The sequence below is a fragment of the Uranotaenia lowii genome, chromosome 1 (genome assembly GCF_029784155.1).
Source record: "Uranotaenia lowii strain MFRU-FL chromosome 1, ASM2978415v1, whole genome shotgun sequence".
Classification (NCBI taxonomy): Eukaryota; Metazoa; Arthropoda; class Insecta; order Diptera; family Culicidae; genus Uranotaenia; species Uranotaenia lowii.
In genome coordinates this window covers 2,158,063-2,176,753 of record NC_073691.1, presented here as the reverse complement: position 1 = coordinate 2,176,753, position 18,691 = coordinate 2,158,063, and the positions used below count along the sequence as shown (strand labels likewise).

The following is an 18,691-nucleotide window of genomic DNA, read 5'->3' as shown; positions in this document are numbered from 1 at the left end:
TTCTTTCTTACTCAAATGAACTTAAGAAATTAAACATATTTCAGCTTTTGTGGAGTTTTAATAATGATTATATAGTGGAATAAGAGAGTGTTTTTGTATGCCCCCATCCTGTTGGTAAAATGCCTCCATCATAAAATAACAGGTTAAATAGAAAAAATAAATGATTTTTATCATTGGACCTTCAAATCTAAGCTCTGAGTATTATCTTAAGAGAGAATTGAAGATCTAAAAACAGATTTGATAAAGTTTTTCTCATGGATGAACTGCCTCCATAGTAAGGCAACCCTAACTTCTGTTTTATTCCATAAAATTATAATAAACATAGATTTTTATAAAACTTCAGTTTTGTCGTACGGAAATTATTACTCTCTAGCAGTTTCAATGAAATTATACGGAAATATTGCCCAAAAAATAGAAATTTTGTTCAAAACATAAATAGGCGCATTTAGCCCGCACGGTTTGAGGTTCGGCATTTTAGACAACAGTTATGATAAAATCATTTTCTTGGAAACAGAAGAAAATATTAACATAAAAATTACTCCAATGTATGGAAAACAGATGCCTGCACACGTGTATAAAGTTTTTGTACACATATTCGATGTGATATTTGATTAAATCAGTGTTCTGCTTAATAGGCGCATATAGCCCGCTCCTCCCCTACAGGATCTCAATGAAACTTGATGTTTCCTCGAAGAGATTCCCTTTTCTTAATTCTAAGTGTATATCTTTCGAGGATATGATGGCTAGCATCTTACAAATGCTAAAACCACCAACCCACAGAAAGTGTACTATATGAGCCGGGACCGGAATTCGATCTCATGCCCGCTGGCTTAGAAGACTTGAAGGCTATCCTCTACGCCACGGGCTGGCGTAGAGGCTTAACAATTGTTAAGCTTTAGTTCTTATTAGCTAATGAATTTCGTAAGTTGCAATTAAGCTTCTTATAATTCAACTCCTCAGTTCGACTTCGACCTAGAGTGGTATAGTGACGTCCAGATGCAATCCTTGTTCCAACCAGGGCACTTAACGGAAACCACCTAATAAGTAGCTATTTGATATGACGATATCACTTTGTTAAGGAACTATGAACATATTTTATAAATTCCTGGAAATCACTTCGAACCTATGATTGCTTTTATCTATCCTTCGTTACTGTTCACTACGTTCTTGTGTTTTGAGTTATCGGAACTACTGCAAATTTGATATTTTCATGTAATAAAAAATCATACTATGCGATATTATATCCAATCAACTTACTGTTGCACAATGAGTATAAACTCAATCGTGTTTTAAATATGATTTCCGTTCGGACAGAGAAAATATAGGTTCTATAGATAATAACTTTGTAGATGTTTTAGAAAATGGCGCAAAACTTCTGATCTTCATTTTTCTAGCCATCTTCTTCTACCTCATGGATTGTATCTTATTTTAGAACATCGTTTTGTATGACGTTTGGGTGTATTGGGTGTTTGGGTGTATAGCAGTCCTATGATATACTGTTATTTAGTTTAAGCTGAGATGAGACGTGTCGACGCACACCCGTGACATAAGCAAAGGTCTTTATAATAACAACAGAAGTTGGACTTAATTGCAGAAAATAGAAACAACAATTAATTATTTTTAAATTGATCAAATTAACTTAGTTAGCAAATGAATAAAAAAAAAGACAATTTAAAAAAAAATCAAAGGAAAAAATAACAAATTGAATTTAGCAATACAGCAATCAACCAATTTAACACTAGAAGGACCGTCGAACTATCTATTCGGACCGTGACCAGTCATTTTTTCTTCTGATTTCGTTTTATCTTATTCATGAATGTTTTTGTGGAAAAATGGAAATTTTTTCTTACCATGGGAATCACGTTAGTTCCGCATAGTTGACAATAGCGTGTTTTTTTTTTAATTGAATATTTCAAAAAATTTATCAAAAAATTCAGCCAGACCATCAATCTTAGTAGAAAATTATGTTAAATGACTATGGGTGGGTGCACAGTTCCACCTCAATTTTGTCGTAGTAGACATTTTCTAGAACCCATTGCTCTGAAGTTTTTCAACATATTTCTAATGAATTATATCTGGTATTAAAGGTTTTAAACCAAAGTTTTTCTATAAGTAGAGTTATTCAATATGCAAAAATTACCATTTTGTAAAATGGCCTTTAATGGCCTTGGTGATTTATTGACCACGCTTTGTATACTTTATTGTAAGGTTTTGGTTATTTTTGGGGGTTGGGTAAAGCTAGACCACAAAAAGTTAAATAGTTCTTTTTTATTCTAAATATCATTTAAGTTCACCATTACAAAAAATAAAAAGGGACAGTAGGAAAAACAAAACATGTACGTGAAAAAAAATTAAAATTTAAAATAACAAAAAAACAAAAATTGAAAAACATTAAAAATTATATAGAAAGAACAAACAAAAAAAAAACAATTTACAAATATAAAAAAATAAAAATAAAATACAAAAATAATTATCAAAATTCAGTTAAAAAAAACAACAGAAAACACCAGAGCTAAAACAAAAAAAAAAAAAATAAAAAAGAGGACCCAAAACACACAAACATAGATAAAAAACAAATATGAAAAAATAACGAAAAATTTAAAATAAATTAAAAGAACACAACAAATTAGGAACAAGTAAAAAATGAACATAGAATGTAAAAAAAATCAATTAATAAAATAAGAGAAAGAACATATGAAAATAATTAACATACTATTAATGACATTTTATAAAATATTCACTGAAATAAACAAAAACAAGAACAAGTAAAACGAGAAATAAAAAATTCAAAATAATCAAAAATATATAAGAACGACTAATAAAAAACAAGCCAGCGGCTTCGGCGTAGTGGTTAGAGTTCAAGTCATCTACGCCAAAGTTCATGAGATCGAATCCCGGTCATGGCATACATAGTACACTTTCTGTGGTCTGGTGGTTTTAGCATTTGTGAGATGCTAGCCATCATTACTTCGAAAGATGTGCGCTTAGAAAGAGACGAACCAGCCCAAGGCTGAAAGTCTCTATAATAAGAAAAAAAAAATAATAATAAAAATTTTAGAAAAAAAAATCTGAAATAAACAAAAAGCAAAAATCACTAGAAATCACGAATGAGGAAAAATGACATTATTGGGTTATATTCCTATACCATAAAAATAGAAATCACATAAAAATAAACAAAAAAATCCAATACAATAACAATAAAAATAACCAAGAACATACACAAAATAAATAAAATAATAAGTATCTACGATAAATTTTAATAGCGTACAAAAAATTGAACAATTAATCTTAAATAATCAGCAAATAAAAATTAGTTAGTTATGTTGAATCTCATTGGGGTCTTGGCTCACGGGGTTAACTTTAAAAGAAAAAAACACACTCTTATGATTATTTTCTCGAGTACTAATCTAGGACGCTCAGAATTCTATCTTGATAGAGTCGGCCAAGTTATACACGATAACAATAAATTTTTAGTCTCGAAAAGAGACTACAAATTTATTGTTTCATAATCTATACTTGTTTCTACATTCTCTTTATCTTTTTCTATAATTTAGCAGAAGACGAATATACATTTCCAAAGGGCTTAAGGTCCACTAAACTGATCAAAATTTGCCTTTTTTTTACAAAACCCAAGATTCGAGACTAATATCAAATCGATAAGAGGGAATTTTCGGAGATTTTTCGCTTTTTTAAGGTAGAAAAGCCAAGCAAGTACGATTGTCATAACAACCAGTATTTATTCACAATGTAATTGTAAAAATAAATTCGATCGAACACAAGCAGCAGCACTATAGATGAACATTTTTTTTGTTTTGTTTCGCTTTTCTTTTACATTGGGTGGGAGGAAGCCGAATTTAGCTCCAGCAGCGGTTTGTAGCTGGATGGTGAAAATGAAAAGAACACTTTTACATGTCAACAGAATGGTTGAGCACTTTCGGTTAGCGCAAGCCATCATGGCCTGCTTCCTGACTGAAACGGCTCGAAGGAAGCAGTAGCTTCCTTAGATCGTTTTTTTGTTTATCCTTACTTGATTGAAGCTAATCCCACCGTATCTCAGTTGGCGTTGAGATGATGAATAGTGGGAAAATTCTTCTCCATTCGACAGTTATCCATAGTTTCCATTGTTAATTGACTTATTGAGAGTGCCCAAAAGGAGGGTACGAAAGTGCTCTCGAAAGAGAGAAAGTAAGGTAGCAGCGCGTGTGTTGATGAGAGTTATTTTTCCTAAATTGACTTCAGCTAAGATGAGAGTTTTTCCTAAGGGATGGTTTGGCATCTTGAGTGGGTGATCGGCTAGAGATACTCTGGAAAAGCGGCATCTCCAACCAATGGGGATCGATGGCGTGGATCAATACCATTTAATGGTAGTTGTGGTGTTCTGGGCGGTAAGAGCCATCATCTTCGTGTCCAGATGGACCTCCCCAGTGAGCACCACCGGCATAAGATCCAGCATGAGCTCCATGCAGGGCAGACAGATGGGCGGCCTTGGCGTGCTGAACTTCTGGGGTCTCAACTGGGACTCCATTGTGGATGACTGGGATGTGCTGAGGTCCGTGCCACTTCTGTTCATGGTGAGCTGGAGCCCAGTGGGCGTGGTCATCGTGTCCGTGATAAGCTGGAGCGTGAGCACCTTCCTTGGCGATGGCGGCAAAGTGGGCGGCCTTAGCATGCTGAACTTCTGGGGTCTCTACTGGGACTCCGTTGTGGATCTTTGGGAAGTGCAAAGGTCCGTGCCACTTCTGCTCATGGTGATGATTATCCCAATGACCAGCTGGAGCAGCCGGAGCGTAATGATGTCCAGTGTGGGCAGCAGCGTGAGCAGCAAAGTGGGCGGCCTTAGCGTGAGCCACTTCAGGAGTATCAGCTGGAACGTATCCGGCACTGGCAGAAGCCAACAAGAGAACGGATCCCAAAACCTGGAATCAACACACAGAAAAACCAAATTCCGTTATTATACTAGCACTTGCACATAACCCCCAATATTCAAAGTCCTTTTTTAGGTTGCCATTTTTGTTATCCTTTTTTATTTGCAACAGCTAACTTGATTACACTGAAAAGTTACACTACTTACAAAAGCCTTCATTTTTGTTGAGTTAGAACAAACACTGATTGTTACACTGCACAAAAGGCGGAAGGAAGGATTCAGAGTGTTCTAGTTAGAAGAAACTTTGGATTTTGAAACCTCCTAGATCGTTACCGGACTAGGACTGTTTGCGAACTGTACCTTCCGAGAGGACTGGAAGCAATTTTATACCGACGATCAGTTTCAGTTCACTTTCACATGGCACGCTCTCGCATAATGGTCAATTTTACATACATCAGCCACAGTACTCAGCAGCTTAAGCTGAATCGGGTGGCGCGTTCACAGGCACTGTAACTCTAACTAATAGGTGAGTGTGAATAGAAGTTGTTGTTCTTTAGTTTTTTTTTCCGTTCCAACTCTCCGGTTTTCCAACAACCAAGGCGACCACGCCACATTTTAACCAGAAACTCCATGCCACTAGTAGAGGTATATGGGTTTATTATCTCGACAAAGCTGCAGCAAAGCAAGAGCAGGAGAATTATTGGTTGGCTAAGCGCTGCTAAAGTGAAATAATTAATTGGTCCAAAAATAATTATATGCACCTCTACCTATGTAGCCTATGTAGGTATCTCACCGGTTTGTGTGCGGGACTTTGTGCTAACAAATGGTAACAAGCCATTGACTGAGTGAATGAATGAATGGCTCTGCTCTGGTGTTTGGTTTGCCATTTTTCGTTCGCTTGGAAATGAATGATTAATTGCCTTTCCGTTGAATGTTCGACATGCGAATTTCTGGTCATTCGAATAGTTTTTCCTTTTTCCTTCCAGTGCCAAGTTACTGCTGCAGGTTTTTTTTCCTGACCTACTGCGATGAAGATGCTCACGCCAGTCAATTTTCCGGTCCAGGCGTGGCTTGCTTTGCTGTGGTATTTTTTGTTCGTTCAAACCCCCCAGAGTTGGAAGGCATAAGCTGGGTAGCTAGTCAGGCAGTAAGCGGCCGTTCTTTTGCAACATTGTTAATATGATTTTTTTTAGCTAACTTCCGTTTTTTTATTAAGAGATTGGATTAAACTTTTTTTGCCTCATAATTGAACTTGACTGTGGTTGGAAAGTTTGACGATTTCCATCGGGTATGAAAAGTGATCGCCATAGCTTATTGGCGCCAACACTCATTGGTATTGATCGAGGCCTTCCTTCATAGTTGATTGATAATTTCAGACATTAGAATTTCCAGTTCTCTGAATTTAGAAAACTATTTGACTTACAATACTCACAACACAAATCTACTTTGAGTTATATAGTTTGCCGGTATGCCATAAAATAAAATCAGAATGTATCCCAGCGGCTATTAAAATAAGCCAAAAAAGTGGATGTTCTTAAATTTCACCTGTCTTTAGCTTAAAACCATTTTTAAGGATATACCAACTTACGAGTTGGTATATTACTAGAAAGACAACTGACTTGAAGTACGTAAATGGAACATTTTATTCAGTTATTTATTTATTTCCATGTATATTAAGACCTTAGCTTTGATTAGGAATTTGAATGCCTTGTTTGTCGACGGTTTAAACCGTGTTAAAATTTTTTTTTTAAACCGTGTTAAAAATTTCCCAAAAAGCATCTTGAATCAAGTTAATTGAGATGTTTACTGCTGAAATATCACTTTTTGCGATATTTTGCTGTACAGCTAACTTAAGTAAAACTTTTTCTTGATTTTTTCATGCAGGTTTTGTGTTAATCCTTAACTCCCCAACTATTGCGCCGAGACAACCTTTTCAACGAATTAAAAAAAAATTCAGACAATTTTCTCAAACTTTGTAATTTATTATTTGTGGCTATTTAGTTTTGAGCGTGTAGTGATTGTGTCAAGTGTTAGGCATTAAGAATTTGAAGTGTCAAAAACGCACAAACAGAAAACGTTTCAGATGAACTTTGGGAATGAACCTCTGTCACTTCACCTTCACCGACTATCGGAATAAGGTGATGTGAAGGTTAGGTGACTCGACTATCATCACCTCACGCGCCGCGTATTATAAGGGCCACGGGCTCATAAGTAAGATAAGATAATGTAAGTTAGCTTCGATTTTTGAAATTGTCCTATAAGTAAATCGTCGTGAACTACTACAAGATTTGGATTTCGTTTTTGTGTTTTGGGGTGAAGTTATCCAAGAATAACGCACTCGGAGTGGGTGGTGTTGACCCTGTTTCATGTTAATCCTGTCTGAATACAAACAACACCTAAAATAGTGCTAATTCGGTTGAAAAGACCTCAAAATAGTCCAAAATCCAAAAATATGTGCTTAGCTTGGCAACGATCGCCACTCACACATCATTTACAAATGATACGGTGTTTTAATGATAAATAAAAAAAAATAAAAATAATAAATCTTTGAAATTTTGCCACATTATAGAGGAGTCTTGTTCCTTGTCAGTCAACGCACTATTCGCAAAAAAACATCGCCTTCTCAATTATCTGGATTATATCTACAAAAGTTTACTTTAAAAAAAATCAAAATATTCATATGAGGCCCTTGGAACAAAAGGGGTAGAAACTCATTTCTAGAAGAAAACCATCTGGCATTATTACCTCAAAATCGATCATTTTGCACTTAAACCCATTTGACTCGTAGGGTCTCATATACCACAGGTCAAAAGGTCGAATGGATGCTCAGAGGGAACGAACGTTAAGCCGAATGAATGTTAGACTGAATAAATGTTAGGTCGAACGGATGGTTTGTCAATTGGAATGACCCGGCTCCTGGCTGAATAGTACGCTGGGCCGATTGGGTCATAAGGTTATTCAGTTGGAGGCGCTCAGGACGACTGGTTTTAAACTAAAAGATCGAAACCCGAATTCGAAAGGCGCGATTCGCGTTTACGAGACTCCGAAACATCTGACGTTCACGACAAATGTCTCTACGAACGTTAATCCGAATCTTCAACTCAAACATCAATTCCGTTTTTTGTATGATTGCGTGCACATAGACGGTGACGATGCGAAAACTTCAAGTATTTGCAGCCTGCGGGAAATCATCCGCGCTTGGTAGCCTGGCAACTCGATCTCAAACGTGGAATTACATAGCCGGTTTTATCAAATGGCGCTAGAAATCGAGTTTCGGGAACGTAAGTGGAGATGGATTGGGCACACGCTGCCAAAAAGAGATCTGCAGAGAAGCGCTCGAATGGAATCCAGAAGGACAGCGAAGGCCGTCGAAACCGAACTGTCAGCGAGAATCTTGACTGGGACCAAGTGAAGACGCTGGCACCGGATCGTCAACCGTGGAAATCCTTTACCACGGGCCTATACGCCAGAGTATCGATGCGGAATTTTGAACTGAAAGGATGTTAGACTAAGTAAACTCCACGCCAAATTTGATCTAATATCCCTTCGGCCTCGCGTTTATTCGGCTTAATGATCCTTCCGACCAGATAAGCCTGTCAATTATACTCAATATTGAATTCAGATTTACTTATTTGTCATAAATAGAGTATTGGTTGCTTCAGTGCTTGATCAGCCAAACGGCAAAACAGGCAAAACAACTTCATAGATTTTAAAGTGTGTTGACAGTTTCTAGAAATGCTTCCAAAAACCAAAAAGCGCTTGTTTTAGCAATTTGGATTAATTTTCGATCCATTTCGTTCTACCGGCGAAAGAGTTAAATATTTTTCTAGCTAATCAACTGGTGTCGTCGAGCAGTTGTTGAAGTGCATCAAATTAGCCTCAAATCCATTTAATTATCGCACTCATTTAGCTGCTCGAAACTTCGCTTGAGTTGGCCGTGCATAAAGTTGTACTCATTTTCAAGCGTGTTTCTTCCTTCAACAAACTCATCTGTACAATCGGTGTGGGGGCGAGCGATGCAAGAATGCAACCTAGCCGAGACGACTTCCCTACTTTATACCCCCAACTCCCAGTTGTTCTGCTTCCTAGTTTAGAAGAAAACCACCCCTAAGCGACTCAGACATTCCATTAGATCGACGACCATTCACAGAAACCTTTCGAGTAGAGTTCTCAGCGTCCCTCAGCTAAATAAGAAAACGCTCGATCGCTTCCAAACTACACCACCTACTAACTATGTATTTAAACGTTTTTCGCGGAAGAACAAATCGAAATGCCTAGAGGAACCTGCTGACGAATACTTCCCATAGGCGCGCGCGTCGACTTAGTAGGCCGTGGCGCGCTTTGCTTGCGCTAAACGGTTTCTACCCAAGCCACGCGAGTCGTAAATATTACCATGGGAAACGCGCTTGCTGCGATCGCTCTGTTTTGTGGTGCGCAGTGCTGCTCGACTATCAATTTTAATAATAATGTTTAGGCCGTGTGCCGTTTGATCTACGTTTGAAATGTTTATGTGGATGTGGAGTAGAATGTTGGTCCAATCGCCTTCTTTGATTGGTTGGTGTCGCCCCAAGCTCTGCGATGGGCCGGAATTGGATGCATTTTCCCTATTATACGTGTGTGTGAACTTTGCGCGAATCAAGAAAAAGCTCGACTCCAAATAATAGGCGGCTGATGGCGCGGCAGGAAGTTGGGAAGTTGGAAATCGAATCTAATTTCGTGCACCGGCTCTCTTTAGAGTCGGGGTGACCTTGCCGTTTTCCTTTCACGGCAATATTTCATTACTAAATAATAATAAATACTGTCGCGTTTCGTGGACCGACTTTTGGCGAACGGAACCAAAAATGCGATCGGTTTCGCGACAAACCCCTCGCAATATTGCAGCAATATGCGAATTGCGCTTGCTCGCTCGCTCGCTCGAATGCACCTTGGCCATGTTTGTTTGGATATTGGATTGGAGTGGTTTGGGCGATCGGCGACGCAAAATTGACAAAAATGCAGGGTGCTGGAAGCGTTGCAACATAATTACCCGTAGCCGAGATGCAATCTTTAGAACCAATAGCCTTGTGTGAAATAGGTGTTGTTTGCAAACAACTTTGGCCTTCTGGAAGGTTGGTTTTGGTTGTGTGTGGAAATTTGACAAACCTCGGCGAAAATTGGACTCAAATTTCGAGAGGGTTTTTGCATTAAAATGGTTGTTAAAAGTTGCAGGTGGATGATGAACATTTTTTTCTTGCCAATATGTGCGCAGTCAAAATAGAAACTAAACGCTAAACTGCAACCTCTAAACGAAGGACATTGATTTACAAATATGTTGAGTAACTCATCCTTGAATTAGAAAACTCGATTTTATACACTTTTGACTGTGAATGGCAGCCTTTTATACAGCCTGTAAATTATCACATATGACACAAAATAATAAACAAATGATAGATTTGGTTTCTGATTAAAAAAATCGATCGCAGTAAATTCATAATAAATAAAAAAATAAAAAAATGAAATAATTTATATTAAAACTTTTTAAAATAAACATAATTTTTCAGATCATTTACAACTAATTAATAGTTTTCAGATGGCTGGATCCTGGAATATCCTGTATGATTCCGTATTTTTTAGTTTTTTTTTAATAATCATAAAATGTGTGTGTTTAAAATTACAACCGGTGGAGTAAATGGTATTAGAGTAAATGATATCTACAAATACGATACTGTAACGTAGCGTCCAATAATCGGTCGATTTAACTATTGATTTTGTAAATCCATTGCTAATTGCCAATTTGGTCCATTTTGTAATTTATTTTTCAATTTCGTCTACTTTATTACCTGCTCAATTTGGCAATAGACTGAGTCGATTTGGTGTCATTTTTGAATTTCTGAAACCGTTCGTTTTGATCTAAAACTCATCCATGATTTTTTGTAGAATTTTTAAGTAACGTTTACATGAATAAATTTCAACTTTTAGGTTTGTATGGGAAAATTGAATATTTTGTACTGAAAAATCAACATCATGTTTGTTTCTTCTGTGAAACCAAGCCAGCTGACGGTTTTTGTGCCAATTTATAAAATTCCTAAAGGAAATTTTCCGCTGAACAACTTAGTCCAAGACCGTAACTTTGTATCTTATTAGGAGGAAAAAGTTATAAGCTGTTTAACAGGGGTATGTCTTTTTGCATTGATAAACAATAAATTCAATGGACATCACGGCATGAGCCTCGCGAAGTATTGCATGAAAAGTAGTCAAGCAATACCTCGCTAGGCGCCCTACAGAATGATGTCAATTGAATTTATTGTTTATCAATGCGAAAAGACATATTCCCATTTAACACCTTATAACTTTTTTGTCTAATAAAAAAACGAGTTACGGTCTTCGACAAAGTTGTTCAGCGTAAAATTTCCTTCAGCAATTTTATAAATTGGCCCAAAAACCATGAGTTGGCTCGGTTCCATAGAAGAAACAAAAATGATGTTGATTTTTAAGTACAAAACATTCAATTTTCCCATACAAACCTAAAAGTTCAAATTTACTCATGTAAACGTTTCTTAAAAATTCTACAAAGAATCATGGATGGGTTTCGGACCACGAAGAAGCTTTTTAGACCCCAGGGTTTGAGAAATTCAAAAATGACCCCAAATCGACTCAGTCTAATTTGGCAACTTGTTATATTTTGTCGTTTTTGTTATTTTTTAATTTTCAATTTTATTTTAAATTCTGTAATTTTTGGCAATTTTATTAATAGTGACAATTTTAAAGTCAATTTAATCACTTTTGAAAAATGCATGATAGTTTTGTTAAAATGGACAAATTTGACAAAATTTTAAACAATAATAAAACGGACGAAATTGGCATTTATACCATGTTGATCGAATCTTAAAAAAAACATAAAAGACAAAACTAATGAAATTGACATAATTGACAAAATGGACAAAAGTGACATAAAGGACAAAATTTGATAAAATTATGATTAATAATTGACATGATTGACAAAATTAACAAAATAAAAAAAATCAAAAACTGACATAATTGAAAAATTTGGCCAAATTTAAAAAAATGACAAATATAAAAAAAAAGAAAAATTTTAAAACTCGTCAAAAATAATTAAATTAGCGAAATTGAAAAAAAAATTAAATAGCAAAATTCACATAAGTGACCAGACTGACAAATTTGACCACTTTGAAAAATTGACTAGTTTGACAAAATTTACGACATTGACAAAGTGATCACATTGACTAAAATGACTTATTTGGCAAAATTTATAGAATTGTCAAAATTGTTTAAACTGACGAAATCGACAAAAGCAAAAAAACTTGTAAATTTTGTCAATTGCTCCAAAATTGTCAATTTTTTTTTATTTTGTCGATTTTATCAACATTGTCAATTTTGCCATTTTGTCAATTGTTGTCAATTTTCTTAGGTAACTTTTTTAATTTTTCAATTTTTACAGTTTACTCAACTTTGTCAGTTTTATCAATTTTGCTAACTTTTTTTATTTTTGCCAATACACCTTTCTTCAATTCGATAATTTTTGACGATTTGTGGAGATTCTTGTTATTCTTGTCAATTTTTTCAATTCTGCAATTTTTGTTGTTTTTGTCAATTTTTGTTTTATTTGCATTATTATCATTTTTTAGATTTTAGTATTTTTTGTCACTTTCGTCGTTTTTTTTCATTTTTGATTTTTTTCTAATTTTTTTCATTTTTATAATTTTTGTCAATTTGTCTAATTTTTTTCAATTTTGTCTAATTTGATTCATTTTGTATTTTTTTTCCATGTTGCCTAACTTGTAAACTTTTTAAATTTTGTTAATTTTGAAAAAAAAATCCTTTTTGTACAATTTTGTCGTTTTTGTGTCATTAAATTTTTTTTGTCATTTGCGAAATTTTGATCATTTCAACATTTGTGTATTTCTGATTTTTTTTTCAATTTTTAATTTTTGCCGTTTTTGTTATTTGAGTCTTTTTGTCAAAATTTGGCCAATATTGTCAATTATGAATTTTGTTGGTTTATTTTTTCAATTCTGTTGATTTTTTTATTTTTTTTTTCAATTCTGTCAATTCAGCCTTTTTTGTCAGTTTCCGTCAATTCTCTAATTTTTGTGAATTGTTTGTCATTTCTGTCATTTTAGCCATTTTTCTGTCTATTTTGTTATTTTTTTCAATTCTGTCTTTATGTCAAAATTTCGCCAATTTTGTCAGTCTTTTTTTCTAATTTTGTTGTTTTTTCGGAATTTCGTCAATTCTGTCAATTCAATCTATTTTATAAATTTTGCAAATTTCGTTTGTTTTTTTTTGTTTTTAAATTAATTTTGGGCCACCTTATGCCAAAATTACTGGACCATCTTAGAGAAAAAATATTTTTAAGATGCCTCTTAAACATCCAAATGGTAAACATGTCGTTTGGAGAGACCCAACTCTAAAACATTCCGTTTAAAAGTTTCAGTAACAAAGTAATTATTTCGCAATAACATCTGCTAAAGTCGAATGTTTGTTTAGTTGCGTCAACCGCAGAAAAAGGATGGTATAAATCGAATAAAATCTTTCGTTACACTTTGCGGAAACTTTGTCTGCAAAATTTATTCTTAGTTCACCGAAATGTCGGAATTCCGAAATGCCAAGAGCGGTCAATAGCTGCTACTAGTTACAGGAGTTGGGCTGCTGCTGCTATTCAACGTTTTAATTAGATGGGGATTAAGTTTGGCAAAACTTTTTTCGCCTACTGATTGCATTGCTCCCCAGAAAAAGAACTCAACTGATATAAAATAGAACATACTTTCCACTGACTTCTCTCCGATAAAATTTGTAAGGATGCAAGCAAGTAAAAGTTTGATAGTACATATTCGAAAATCGTCTGAGCGAGGGCTTGTGGAATGTCGGAAAAAAATCCGGCGTTGCATTTTTCGATGTTCGAAATACATTGATTTGTCTTCTTGTTTCTCAGAACCAGACACAGGCAGATGAAACTTTTCCTATAACCGAGAAAAAATTAAACAGCTTCAAGTTTCAAGACGGCTGAACTGGAGACTTACAAAAGAAAAAAAAAATACACGAACGATGCAATTTTTCCTTTCTTTTTGAGGTTGTTTCGGAACTTCTGAATAAAGTTGTTAGCAGCCCGCGACTCGGTCTGGTGCGCTTTTTTCATTCTCAATTTTTTTTTCATTTTCTCGCCCCACATTCAAGGCGTGTATTGAATGCTCATTTGGTGCAGTACTTTAGCCATAATTTGGCAGTCGAAATGATTTATGGTTGTTGTTCAGATTCCATGATATTGAAGGTTTTTTTTCGTGACAGGAAATGCATCGGGGTAACTTTTTTAACAGCCCTCATTAGCAGGGAAAGATTGCGACGACTCGGTGCTTAGTATGGTTGAGCGCCCGCCCCCTATTAACACCATAAAGCGAAGTTGTAAATGTTTTCGTCTGAAACATATCAATTCTTTTGGCTAAACTGGAATAACAGGTGGCTTGATAATTTGTATCTAGTTTTTTTTTCGGACATAAAAATTCATAGTTTTATGGTATCATTTACAGGATAAGAGAAGTGATTTCCTACTCTTTCAAGAAGTCAACTTTGTTCAAAACAAACACTCGGCTGACAGCAAAAAATTCATTTAGATAATCGTGTTCCAGAAGTGGTTAGTTTAGCCTTAAATTTTTTGCTTGTTGGATTCCTTCCTTATCGTTCTGCAATCTTTACAATCGTTTGAGAGATTACCACCCTGCTCCTACTGACAATTTGTGTTATATGGCAGTCGCAAATCACTATTGCCTGGTCCCGGATTGTTTTGGTCAGCCCGGACTCAATTTGTCTCTAAATAGCCTATCATTTGATTAGCAAATTATTTTGGGGGTTGAGCTAATTGTGGTACCGAGGTTAGCTTGGTTGTTAACCGGATTATGCTTGGACTTGAAGCGATTTTCTAAATTTTGATTGTCATTTTATTTTGCACTAAGTGAATTTTCGAAATTTTTCCTCAACGAACAATAAACGCACAACAAACAGAATTTGATAACTCTTTATTGTCAAGTTAGCATTTGATATTCAGATTCCAAAAACAGACAATAATGAAAAAATTGTTTAAATGGACCAAAATGCCAAAAACGACCAAATTTACAAACATGACAAAAATGAAAGAAAAAAACGATCAAAAATGGAAAAAAAACAAAAATGAAAGAAACACAAAAATCACAAACATAAAAAAGACAAAAGTGACAAATAATGTTAAAAATCTCAAAAATGACAAATGTTAAAATTAAACCTAAGCTCAAAACTACCAAATTGACAAAAATGAAAAGAAAAATATGACAAAAATTACAATAAATGACAAAATTCACAAAAAATAGAAAAAAATTAAAAAGTAACAAACATAAAAAAAGTTTTTAAATATGCACAAATTGACAAAAATGACTTGAAACGGCAAAAAACACAAAAATGACAAAAGTCACAAAAATTTGTAAAATGACAAAAGTCACGAAAAAATTAAAATATGACTCAAAAATGTTAAAAATCTCAAAACTGACAAAAATGACGAAAGCGTCGAAAAATATTTAAAATGACAAAAATTTCAAAAGTGACTAAAATGACAAAAACGACGACTAAAATGACAAAATACAAAAATGATAAAATGACAAAAATCACAAAATCTCAAAAACTTACAAAAATGACGAAAGGAAAATAATGTTGAAAATGACTAAAATTTCAAAATAAACAAAAATGTGAAAATCGACCAAAATGACCAAATGTATAAACATTAAAATAGAATAGCAAAAATGACAAAAATCACAAAAATTTCAAAAATGACAAAAATTACAGAAATGACCAAACACAAAAATAACAAAAATGACAAAAATGTTCAAATTAACAAAACAATGACAAAAATGAGTAAAATGGCAAAAATGACAAAAAAATGACAAATATGATAAAAATGACAAAAATGACTAAAATGGCTAAACTGACTGAAATGACAAAAATGATAAAAATAACTGAAATGACTGAAATGTCTGAAATGACTGAAATGATAAAATACCAAAATTATAAAATGGCAAAAATTACAAAAATTATGAAAACGAAAATTGTGTTGAAAATAATTAAAATTTCAATTCAACAAAAATGCTAAAATTGACCAAAATGCCCGAAACGACCAAAATGACCATAAGGACAAAAAAGACAAAAATTTAGAAAAAAATATCCAAAATGAAAATAAAATAGAAAAAATAAGAAAAATAACAAAAATTTCAAAAATGACAAAATTTTCAAAATTTCCAAAATGACAAAAATGACAAAATTAACAAAAATCACAAAAATGCAAAAATGACAAAAATAACAAAAAAAAAAAAAAAAATACAAAAGTGACAAGATTTAGAAAAATGAAAAAAAAAACATAACTGACTAAAATGACTAAAATGACTAAAAATACTAAAATGAGTAGAAGAATCTTTTTTTAGGATTTTAAACCAATTGATTTATTCATCCCCAAGAGTAAAATGATTAAAATAACTTAAATGACTTAAAGGATTAAAATGACTAGAATGACTAAAATGATCTAATTGACAAAAATTACTAAAATAACCAAAAACGCAAAATACAAAAATGATAAAATGACAAATATGACAAAAATGACATAAATACTGATGTTATGAAATCGTTTGAAATATCTTTGTACCTTAAAATAATCAAATTTTTTAAAGTCCTGCCGGTAAGCCGTTGTATCTTTTTTGAAAAATTTATGATATTTACGGCTTATGTTATTTTATTCTTTGATACCTCATGTTTCTCTTATACTTTCCATCACCTTTGAAAACAAAAATGACAAAAATGTTAAAATTGACCAAAACGCCCGAAACTATTAAAATGACCAAATGGACAATAAAAAAATACCAAAAAGAACACAAATGAAAATAAAATAGCAAAAATTACTAAAATTTCAAAAATAACATATGTAAGTGACTAGAATGACAAAATTGACAAAAATTACAAAAATGACAAAAGTTTCAAAAGTTACAAAAATGACCAAAATGACATGTACGACAGAAATGACATAAATGACAAAAATTCTTTAAAAATGACAAAAATGACAAAATTTCCAAAAAAAAAAAACAAAAAATTATAAAAAATTCTAAAGTGACAAAATATACAAAAATGACCAAATTAAAAAAAAAACAAAAATTAAAAATATGACAAAAATGACAAAAATTGCAAATATTTCATAAATTACTTATATGACAGAAATAACAAAAATGACAAATATGACCAAATGACTCAAATTATAAAAATGACAAAAATTTCAGAAGTGACAAAAATTATAAAAATGACAAAAACGTCAAAAATGATTAATTTACAAAAATTACAAAAAATGACTGTTTTAAAATATTCAAAAGTTTCTTAAAAATGTTAATATTAACCAAAATGCTCATAACGAGCGAAATGACCAAATATGCCAAACATGAAGAAAAATACAAAAATTTAAAGATATAAGATTTACTAGAAAGATAAAACTCAACGAAGGTACGGAATAATCTACAAAAACTGCAGTCAATCGAAATCACACTGTCAAATCTATCAAAATTGACTTATTTTCGTTTCTCATTTTTCTAATGTTTCCAATATATCGCGGATATTTGCATTTTCTTAATATTCTTATTCGTAAAGTGTCTTTTGTTCTATTTCTTTGTAGTCGAAGTCGTCTTCCAACAACTTCTGGATTTGGCCCAGTAATCCAGACTATATGCCCATTATAAAATTCCACATTTTCGTTTGTATTAAAGATTTGAACACCTTTGAAAACCAAACATTTGGATATTTTGTTTTTGTTGTTTGGTCAGTAATGTTATAGTAAAATTAGTGAATTATAACAATTTTGTAAATTCTGACCTTTCAAACAAGGCTACTGATTACAGAATTTTTTTTTTTGGATTTTGGTTTTGTACCAATTTTTCTTAGTGATATAAAATAATTTAGACATAGTTGAGAAACTTAACATGGTGAGATGAATTTTTCATTTAATTCAAATTAGAACTGATTTGCCTCGTGAATGTGTTTGAATCCGACAGGTAGACGTCGAATTAGATCTAAAACATTTTTTTATTTCTATTTGGTATGGTAAAACTTCAATCTTTAATTAGTTTTTTTTTTAAATTTAAATGTTACGGCTGCCTTTCAATACGTTCCATTTAAACTCCACATAAGGTCGTCGATAGATTGAGCCCAAAAACTAACTGGGCGGTTCGTGGAATAATTGACTCGTTTCCGATAAAATCAAAAACCCAGCCTACTTCCTGGTAAATATTCTAAACAAATTCTCTCGCCTTCCTCCCTGTCTGTGCCCAAACAGTCTGCAGTGTGGCCATTTATTTGGCGCCCACTACAGCAACCTTTTTTCCCACGAATTATTTCGCAAAAGTCTCACCCATTTTCCGCAGCGAGCGAGCGGTCAGTTTCTTTGAATTCTTTTTCCCCGCGGGGCAAGATTCAGAAGGTGAATGTTGTTGTCCAGCTTTAGGGAGAGACTGCCTGCCTGCCATGCCGAGATAGCATCAATCCACCCTTAATTTTTGAAAGTCAAATTCCAGTCTGAGCCGGGGCCGGGTGGCTCAATTGAGAGTTTGGTTCGGTGGGTGGGTGGTTCGAAAATCGCGCGCTCGTTTTCATTAGCGATGTACTGCAGCGATTGGGACGCGATTGGCAATCGCAGGTTCTGGTACATTCGCGGCAAAACTAACCCCACACAACACACATTCACCGGCCTAGGGAAGGCCTCACCCATCATCATCAACAGCCGCAGCCCGATGTTGTTTCTCTTCTAGCAAGAACACAACAAATAAACATTGCCAATGC

At 33.9% G+C, this 18,691-nt stretch overlaps 1 protein-coding gene across 1 annotated transcript; it reads right to left on the bottom strand.

Moving 5' to 3' along the window:
- Nucleotides 1–3,712: 3,712 nt before the first annotated feature.
- LOC129738655 (cuticle protein 18.7-like) lies at nucleotides 3,713–5,229 on the bottom strand. The gene is made up of 2 exons (XM_055729903.1): nucleotides 5,072–5,229; nucleotides 3,713–4,916 (listed from the first exon to the last, which is right to left on the bottom strand). The coding sequence occupies exons 1-2, from the start codon at nucleotides 5,081–5,083 to the stop codon at nucleotides 4,359–4,361; spliced, it is 570 nt and encodes a 189-aa protein (XP_055585878.1). The 5' UTR covers nucleotides 5,084–5,229; the 3' UTR covers nucleotides 3,713–4,358.
- Between the last annotated feature and the right edge of the window lie 13,462 nt (nucleotides 5,230–18,691).